Source organism: Telmatherina bonti (assembly GCF_933228915.1).
Source record: "Telmatherina bonti genome assembly, chromosome: 10".
Lineage (NCBI taxonomy): Eukaryota > Metazoa > Chordata > Actinopteri > Atheriniformes > Telmatherinidae > Telmatherina > Telmatherina bonti.
This window is the reverse complement of record NC_136628.1, coordinates 29076995-29086358: the sequence shown is the minus strand read 5'-3', so window position 1 is coordinate 29086358 and position 9364 is coordinate 29076995. Positions and strand designations below refer to the sequence as shown.

General features: G+C 38.7%; 1 protein-coding gene across 1 annotated transcript; it reads right to left on the bottom strand.

Moving 5' to 3' along the window:
- Positions 1–785: 785 nt before the first annotated feature.
- On the bottom strand, positions 786–8988 carry eral1 (Era-like 12S mitochondrial rRNA chaperone 1). The gene is made up of 11 exons (XM_079247770.1): positions 8776–8988; positions 5571–5729; positions 5303–5430; positions 5132–5209; positions 4992–5038; positions 4829–4890; positions 4590–4702; positions 3611–3907; positions 3022–3171; positions 2559–2639; positions 786–1317 (listed from the first exon to the last, which is right to left on the bottom strand). The coding sequence occupies exons 1-11, from the start codon at positions 8879–8881 to the stop codon at positions 1195–1197; spliced, it is 1344 nt and encodes a 447-aa protein (XP_079103896.1). The 5' UTR covers positions 8882–8988; the 3' UTR covers positions 786–1194.
- Between the last annotated feature and the right edge of the window lie 376 nt (positions 8989–9364).

Here is a 9364-nt window from a genome sequence, read left to right as displayed (position 1 = left end):
TTCTCTCGAATGATTTTTGTTGTTTTTCTTTTTTGGTCCAATTTAATAAAAGTCTAAATATGTAAATATGTTGTACTTGAAGGCCAGCTTCTACAACCCTACTGACAGGCACCAGCTTTAATATCTGCAAACTGCAGTTGGCTTGTCTGAGTAGTGATCTCTGCCGTGCAACTGGCCTGTCTAATCACTGGATGGCAGGCGTTGGCGAGAAGGGAGAGCTCGAGGGGCTGACACAGCTTCTCAGACTCCCTCCTTACCTCACTTTAGGCCATTGGCTGGTTATTCATCAAGATGCCCCAGATAGAGTAACTGTCGAGTTAACTCACAGGCAGCAGGAATGAATCTAATCACCACTATCTGACCCATTTTAGCATCAGGTTAGTGCTCCACTTTGCCTTCCATTAGGGAGACAATTCAACCCTCTGGGGCAAAGCTGGGCTTTATGAGAGCCAAAAGAGCAAAGGAGGATACCATGGAGGGGATAAAAAAAAAAAAAAAAAAAAAGGAAGGAAGAAAGCACCAGAACAAAACGTGATAGTGGCAGGGATGGATGGACACACTTCAGAGGCAGTGGAGTAGGCTAAAAGGATGTGGGAATGGAGGGAAAAAGGGGTTGGATGGTACATCAGGGGCATTTGCGTGAACATGACTGTGCAGGTCTCGCTTCAGTTTATCTTGAGCGCATGTTTGCACGAGGCGCCCGCCAAGTAAAAAGCTCAGAGAGCCAAAGATAAAGCATCTGCCTTTATTTACAGCTCGCCAAACCTGCTCAGCAGTGAACGTGCAGTCAAAATGGTGTCTGTGTCGTTTTCGTTACCAAAAGTGTATTCTTGAATAAAAATAGGACAGATTACTAAACAGGGTTTATTTTGCAAGTATTTCATAGAAGACATGTCCATATGAACACTTTAAATGAAATCTGCTGGGACTGTGGGAACCCATGTTGCTGCTGAATGGAGATAAATTATGTAAAAGTCATAACTCTGATAACAAACGTCCTTTTGCAGAGGAGGTGGCACGTCAGCAGGACTTCTTGGCCTCTGGAATATGCAGGTCCATGTCAAGATTTATGTTTAAATCGTATCCATTTGTTCAATTCACGCCCTTCTTTAGCTGTCAATCAATTCCAACGGAATCATCTCAAATCCAGCAGGATCAGCACCAACTTTTCAGGTTTTCCCCCACATGTCTACTTCACTTGCTGAGCTTGACAGAGAGCTTCAGCCTCACATCCCTCAGGTACACGCGGCTGAGGTCCTCACCTGCCTCTCGGGCCATCCGTGCCACCAACTGGCCTCCAGTGCCGATCACCATCTTCTGTAGATGCAGCGAACAAAACAACATGAGAAGCTACTAAATAAGTTTAATTCTAGAACAGAGAACATTTCTATTATAAGAAAGTGTAGATCTGGAGCACTTGTTAGCAGAGATAACAAGAGGCTTCAAGGTCAAGCTTAAGTATTTATAATGGGAAAACCTAGAAATAAAAAACAGGAATGCTTAAAATATTATTCCATCAAGTTGTTTGTCCATCTTTCTTATATAATAACACAGATTATATGTTTATTTAAAAAGAACATTTTCTTTTTTAAATGCAAAATTAAAAAAAAAAAAAAACCCAAACATTTGTCTTCTTGGAGGGTCAGTGGCCTTGGAACATTTTAGCTCCACATATGTGGCTTCAAATATTCCTCCTCATCAAATATGCATAGTTCAGAAAGGCTGATCAAATATTTATGAGTTAAAAACACGAGGAATAAGGGGTTTGGGATTTGGAGGAACGACAAAGAAAAGCCAATTCAGAGCCATTAGGAAGGATACAGGTGTCAGTAAGACAGCGAGAGTTCACTCCCTTCAGGTTATGTTCAGCTTTCTGAGTTGGATGAAAATAGTTCAAAATTTGGCAGAAATTAAGGAAACATTCAGAAGAAAAGTTGAAAAAAAAAATATTAAAAGTTGAAGAAGAAGCTAAAAGAGGACTTTTAAAAAAGAAAACAGACGGGCCTATTTACAGTAAAATCCAATAAAAGTGTTTTTAAACTGTTTAATTTAATATAAAACCTCAACAAACCCATCAGGAAGGCGAAGCCGAGCTAAGCACTTTGATTGACAGGTGGCCTTTTAACAGTGACCTGAGATAACAACTAACATTAGGGTGCTTATTTATCTATAATATATAGCCTATAGTCACAAGAAAATCTGTATCCATCTAACAACGGAACAGTTGGAACGATGCTGAACGACACAAAAAGCATCCAAACCTGCAATATAACCTCATCTGATGCAGTTTGGTAAAGATATCTGAATTTCTTTAATGTTATCTGATATGCGCTTTATTATTTTCATTGCTTAATCTTTCTTTTCTAACCCTTATCTTCTGTTTTTATAATAATTTCAATGTTGTTGTTACTTGTGCTGCCATCATGGTCAGGACACCATTGTAAGGGAACTGGTTTTGTACCCCTGATCAAATAAAGGTTAAAAATATCAAACAACTAGATGGATGTTTAATACCTTCTGGTCTCAAACTAAAAACTATGAAGTCTGAATGTACTTACCATGTGTGTGTCTTTCTTGGTGTAAAGTTTTACAGAAATATTAAGTTCTCCATCTTTTCCATCTTGCCAGAGCTCAATAGACTGGGGAAAAAATAAAGGGACATCTTTAGGGGAGAGAAAAAACAACTTGGAAACTATGAGATGTAGTGAACAGCTGTGGAGCTGAGGCAGGAGAAGCTAGCTGTTAGCATAGAGCAGCGGCTATTACAGTTGCAGTAAAAATAAACTGCAAGGCTGCAGGGTATTAAAAAAAGAAATAATGTCAAGTTTCGAAATGACAGACAAAAAAATGACCTCATAAAAGCACAAGTGAAGTAGTCTGGGACCAGCAGATGCATCAATCTCAAATGTCAGAACAACTATTAGTTGTTTATGATCGGTGGAGTGATATGTGACGTGTGTAATGAGTTCGCTGTCAGGGGGTGACTCAACAGTGCCCCTTCAGAGGCGGTTCATTAGTCACCTGTGTCATTGAATAGGGCACCTCCTGGGGCAAATACTCCAGCAGCTTTTCTCTGATGATGTTGTTGCAGATTTCTTCTGGACTCTGGTCAGTCAGGACCTCGCTGTGGTACTGCCACGACCCTGGCTTTGCAGCCTTCTTAAAGTAGCTCTTTAAGAACAAAGACATCACACGGATGAAACCGGCTCACATGTTTATAATCTTTACAGATAGAGGGGAAGTTCAGATGAACATTTTTATTCAGTTTTTCTTACAATTTAATGTAACAACATGGGTCTTAGATGTTTTCAATGTTAACATAGAAGCTACGGGGGCCAACTAAGGCCAAAAAAGCCTTCTCAGGCGTGACCTGTCAGCAGGCTCCGCCCACCTTTGCTCTAATTTTGTGTAACATAATCATCAACGGTCTTATTTATTTTTCTTTTTAATCACAAATTCTGAGCTACAATATGGAAAACTTGCATTTTTCTCTGCTATGTTACATACATTACAAGTTAGTGCAAGTTACATCCAAGTTAGCACATCTTTAGCATTACAATATGACAGTTTATTACTTCAGGTTATGTGTTTCAGCTCTGTCACCGTTTACCTTCAGCGTCTCCACGTCCTCTTTGTCCACAGACGACAGCATGAAGACATCCTTGAAGTGAGACCAGCCCTGCTGGCTCCTCAAATCCATCAGCTGCTCTTTGCTCAGCTCAGAGGTGGTCTCTTGTCCATCTGCAGTCTCCTCCTCAAGAGATACCGCTGAATCCCTCTCTGGCTTCTTTTCAGCCCACGGAGGCTTGATTACTGGCCTGACCCGTATTTTCCGCCCATTCACCACTCCACACGTCAGCTGAGCTGTGACATCCAGAAGCCTGTCCTTGGCCTTCACCTGGTCCACCTGAAAGACGACCAGCGATGAAGACATTTGTAAGATTCTACAATGTAGATGAGGGCAAAAACTATCTGACTGATAGTTTTTGATTTGGTTAAAGTTACAGAAAAATGCAGAATATCTGCTCAAGATTATTTATTCATTCATCATTCCACCAGATTATTACCTGCAAGAGGATAATAATATAAGGTAATACAAGTAAATCTGCCACACTTTGTATCATCAAACATAACATTACGTGTGTGTTTCCTTTATTCCAGTTTATATCAAATTTATTTTTATATTTGTAATTTTACAGCTGGTAAATCACAAATCTGAAAACAGATCGGTGCGTTAATCTGCTAAATAAATTTTAAGTTTAATTTGTGCAAAAATGAGATGTTTCTGCATATCTAAGCATTTAAATGAATGAATGAATGTAACTGAGACTTACAGATCGTTGATATCAAAGTGTCACATTAGAAATAAAAACAGGCATTGATGATGAGTGTTAAAAAAAACACTTATTTTGACTTAGAAAACCAACATTTTTCTGCCTGCATTCCTCTCTAGCCTTATTTGGGATACAGATTTTTAGTTTTTACCACCTCCATTTAAACTACTGGGTGAATGAAATAAGCGGACTTTTATGGTACTGTGCACAGACCTTGAAGAGGTAAGCACGGTCCATTACTGTGGGAAATAATACCTTATTGAGGACCAGGATTGCTGGGATATGTGGATGCTGGGCCAGACATTTCAGCACCTCGAAGTCAAGCCTGCTGCACATCCATCGGTCTGTCACATCCACCATGACTACCACTGAAAATGGACACAGTTCCAGTTACAAGCCTTTGAAACTCACTCACTTATTCCACTGCTCACATCAAAAAGGAAACTGCAGCTCAGGTCTAGATGGTTAATGGCTTGGAGAAAAATATATCATACTCAGGTCAGCTTCTTTGACAGTCTTCCAGGGATCCACAAGTAAAGACTTCTCTAGATGGTGCCTGTGAAGACAGAGGATCCATTCATATATTTCCCTGGGCATTAAAACCGCATGGAGACTACAGACTTTGAATAACACCAAATAACTAAACAGGAAAGGCACCTTTTGACCTTTGAAGCGGTGGTGAGACCAGGGGTGTCCAACAAAATCTGCAAAATATATTCACATAGCTATCACAGACGCCTTTTCTTACATCTTAATTTATTCTTTTATATCAGAGAAGAGGGGGAAAAAACTCTTACAATCTGTGTGTCGTCTTCCGTCAGGACACCAAGTGCTCGTGACCGTGTCGTGTGCACCTTCTTGGACACAGCAAACACCTTTAAGCAAAGAGTTATTTACTTGTGAGTATCAGCTCTTCCACATTAACAATGATATGCTGCAGCATGCAGGTTTAGAAGACAGATGGTGACCTTCCTGCCAAGAAGCTGATTAGTCAATGTGGATTTCCCAGCATTCGGAGCACCAATTATAGCCACTCTCAAAACCTTTGAGTCATGAGGCTGATCAGGATGTTTCAGTAACAAAGATAACTGTTCACCTACAAAAAAGCACAGACATTTGCATTTAAGATAAGTCACATTGATGGTGAGAGGACATCGGCAACTTCTGGAAAAAGGCCAAGCCTGAATGATCAGACCAGTTTAGAGGCATAAATCTCAGAGACAGCAGTCTGTTTACCGCCGTCTGACGGAACTGAGGCTGGAAGGCGATAAATGCAGCCGTCCGCCTGTGCCGCTTTGCCTTTCATCAGTCTGCTGAGAAATGCCTCTGATGTAATAAAACAAGCAGGAGTGAAGATGAATCCGTTCCTCCCTCCTCGGCTGCACGCAGCACTTCCTGTAAAGACACCAACATCTCCATCACTTTGATGCTCGCAGCACAGCGAGATGACTGATTATGCTTACTTTGATGCTAATATGACACAATATAGTGATGGATTCGGATGCTTCTTTTGATGAAAAAAACTGATTTTATCATTTCGATCCCAGCAACATTTTATTCTGAGCAACTCGGCCGTTGGGAATTGCATAAAGTTGTGTTATGCGTTTCACTGAATTCCATCATGACTCTTTTAAAAGACATCATGATGATGCTTTGAACACTTAAAGCAAACAAAAGCACTACTTAAAACCTTCATAATAAGTATTCTTACGTGTTGTCAGTGAAAACAGAGTTTGATTATGCTGCTGCACACAAGATGTATCCTAATTCAATTTAATTTCCAAGGACAAACACAGGAGATTGCAGTTTTCCTGTCTAAATGTTACATTTCTGGACTCTGATTAGCTCCTTATTTAGTTGTGATGTCAAGAAATAATATGTGTAGATTTTTCTATCTGCAGCTAAACAGCAATGAAACTGCTTGTGTCAAACTCTGAACATACTGCACATAACTTTGTGCAATGATGATCAAACATGCACATTTAAGCACCAGTGACAGAACAGTTTTGTGAAGAGATGAAGGAGAATGTCCTCATTATTCTGGCTCCCTGTCAGTGCATGATGAATTACATATTTCTGCTAATGACAAGCTTTAATGGTCTTGGATCAGTTCATCTGTCTGGCCTGTTGCTGCCTTATCATCCAAGTCAAACTCTAGGTTTAAGGTACCGAATCAGCAGCTTTTAGTTGGTTTGAGATCCAGATCTATATCCAGGGTCGATTGCAGATTTCATTAGAAGTTTCTAATCTCAAACCAGCCCTCCCCATCAAATCAAGAGTTTAAATCTCTACTGAGAACATATTTATTTTTAGTGTCTTCCCAAAGTATGCCTACTTTTGTCTTCCTGTTTCTTATGTTTCTGTTTGTATAATTTCTTTGGAATAATAGAATTGTAGGTGTAGGTTTCTTTTAATGATTTTAATATACAATTTAATTAGTTCTTATACACACATTAGTAAAGTCTGTGGCAAAGCATGCTTTCTTTTTTATATCTTTTATACTGCTCTCTATTTTTAAAACATTTTTCTGCTGTTTGTTCAGCACATTGATCAACATTTTCTGCTTTTAAATATGTTTTACAGACTAAGTAACTTGAATATAGTGTAAAATCTGAGGTGATGTATCAATCTTTGCCTCTATGTACTAAATTTTGGTTTAAAACAAACATATTGTTAACTTCACTTTACTGCAATTACGCAACACTTTCAGTTGTTATTTATCACACATTATTTATTAGTTTAAATTTAGTTTTTATTCTTTGTTTAAAAGTAAGCTTCCCAGGAATATATACCAAGCACAGTACTTCGTTCCCAGACTGCAGGCTTACTTGTGGTTCCTAGAGTCTCACAGAGCTGAGCAGGAGGCAGGGCCTTAGGTTATCAGGCCCCTCTCTTATGGAATAAGCTCCCAGTTAGTGTTAGGGAAGCAGACACCCTCCCCACCTTTAAGACTCAGCTGAAGACTTATCTTTTTGATAAGTCCTATAGCTAGGGATGGTTAGCATCCCTTAGTTATGCTGCTATAGGTTTAGACTGCTGAGGGACATTTCTCTGTCCTATATCCCCCCCAATAACAGTGTTGCATCATTAACATGTATGTCTCCTGTCTCAGCAGGTCTCGGCCGGGATTAGCAGTTCCTGTTGTCTGTTGTCTTTCTGTCTTCTCGCCCCACACAGCAGAGGCAGATGGCTGCCTGTCCTTGAGCCAGGTTCTGCCGGAGGTTTCCTTCCTGTTAAAAGGGAATTTTTTTCCTTCCCACTGTCGCCAGTGTGCTTGCTGAGGATGGGAGATTGAGTTGGAGCCTCCAACTCAATCTGTTGGTTTCCGTATATATGCTATTGTGAATTAGCTTTTATTATGGTTTTTTCTTCCCTGTCTGTAAAGCGTCTTGAGATGGCATTGTTGTGATTTGACGCGATATAAATTAAGTTGAATTGAATTGAATTCTACAACAGCTCAAATGAGTAGCTGATCAACTGAGCAGTCTAATGACATATTAAAAAATGTGAAAATGTGAAGAACTGTAATGATTAAGTAGAAAACGTGTAATGACATTTCTAACTTTTATAGAGAAATAGCTCAATTAATTAATGACTTAACAGATTGATTTACAATAAATAGATAAATAATTCACTAAGTGTAGTCATACACACAAACCTAGCCTTAACCATAGATAAAAAAATAAATAAAATTATGCTTTTGATAATAATAATCTATAATTACAGTTGTCTTCATATTTATTCATACGCTTTCATTAAAAAAGAAAAAAAAAAACGTCTGCCTGTAAAATAAGCTGAAATTGACTGAAGTAATAATAAATTTAAAAAAAATTATGAAAATCATTACATTATTTTTTATTTTGGTTCAATAGAATTTTTTTTTTCAAAAAGCAAACAAATAAGATAATTTATTACATATTACATCACTCATAAACTAATATTTTGTTGAACAATCCTTTAATGTTTCCGCTACAGTCAGACGTTTTCTGTTCCTCTCAGTCAGACTTCTGCACCTGTTGACAGGTATTTGTCCCACTTTTCAACAGAAAAATGCTCTAATTTTTCCAGGACCAATTTTTTTGTTTGCATTTTTTTCTTTCTTCAACTCAATTAAATGAAAAAAACAGTGTCTTATATTACTAAATTATATTTTTACAAATTTTTATTTATTGTTCCTTTTTTAATTCTCCAGTTATTTGAGTGACTGTTGTAAAATCAGCCTTTTCTTTAATAAAAGGGTATGAATACATATGAGCACAACTGGTTATTAGGAATGCAGCAGGTTCTGCACGCGACGCCCCGCCCTCTAAACGTCATTGCCTGTTTCCAGAGTAATCTCCAGTTTTCCTTCTTTGAAACCATTATATACAACATAACTTACATCTCCCACTAATAAAATAAAAGCTAATAAAAACAGGTATGAGGATGATGTAAGACTGACCCGCAGTGAGAAGCCATGACGCACTTTCCTCGCGAGCAGACACGACAAGCCGTCTGGAAAAGATGCCGCACCCTCTGAAAGCCCGACCCCACACCCTAAAGGCCATTCAGCTCTGAAGATCACAGCTGCTGTATTGCAGCTTCTATCACTGTAATATCTCGTTGAAAGTGCGATCCGCTTGTTTACATTCACATTGTCTACAGAATGACACCATGTTGGTTTAACCAACGACGAGCACCTTCAGCTTAGAAGAGATTTTCTGAGTGTTGTGTGTAAACTACAGCGCCCCCTACAGAACATTGTGTTTACTGCAACATTTCAGCTGTAAAAAAAAATCGAGATCAAATCAAATAAAATCAAAGATACTTTATTTATCCCCGAGGGGAAATTCAAGGTTCAAGCCAGCTTGTCCAAGATTAGACATACAGACATTTACATTTGACAAGTTTACAGAACCGAACTGAAGCTCAGGCCCTGCAGCCAGTTTTACTGGCACTGCCTTAAATTATGTTCTCCTAAAAACATTTACAGTAAAATAGTAATCCAGCTCCAAATCTAATGACTTATTTAGATAAGATGAACAAATGAA

Bases quoted from the DNA above. Each gene is read 5' to 3' on its own strand.
- eral1 (XM_079247770.1), bottom strand. From the start codon at position 8,881: ATGGCCTTTAGGGTGTGGGGTCGGGCTTTCAGAGGGTGCGGCATCTTT. The intron at 5,210-5,302 runs GTCACCATCTGT...CTTTGCTTAAAG, and splicing joins ATCAGCTTCTTGGCAGGAAG to GTGTTTGCTGTGTCCAAGAA. The intron at 3,172-3,610 runs GTAAACGGTGAC...TTGTTCTTAAAG, and splicing joins AGGACGTGGAGACGCTGAAG to AGCTACTTTAAGAAGGCTGC.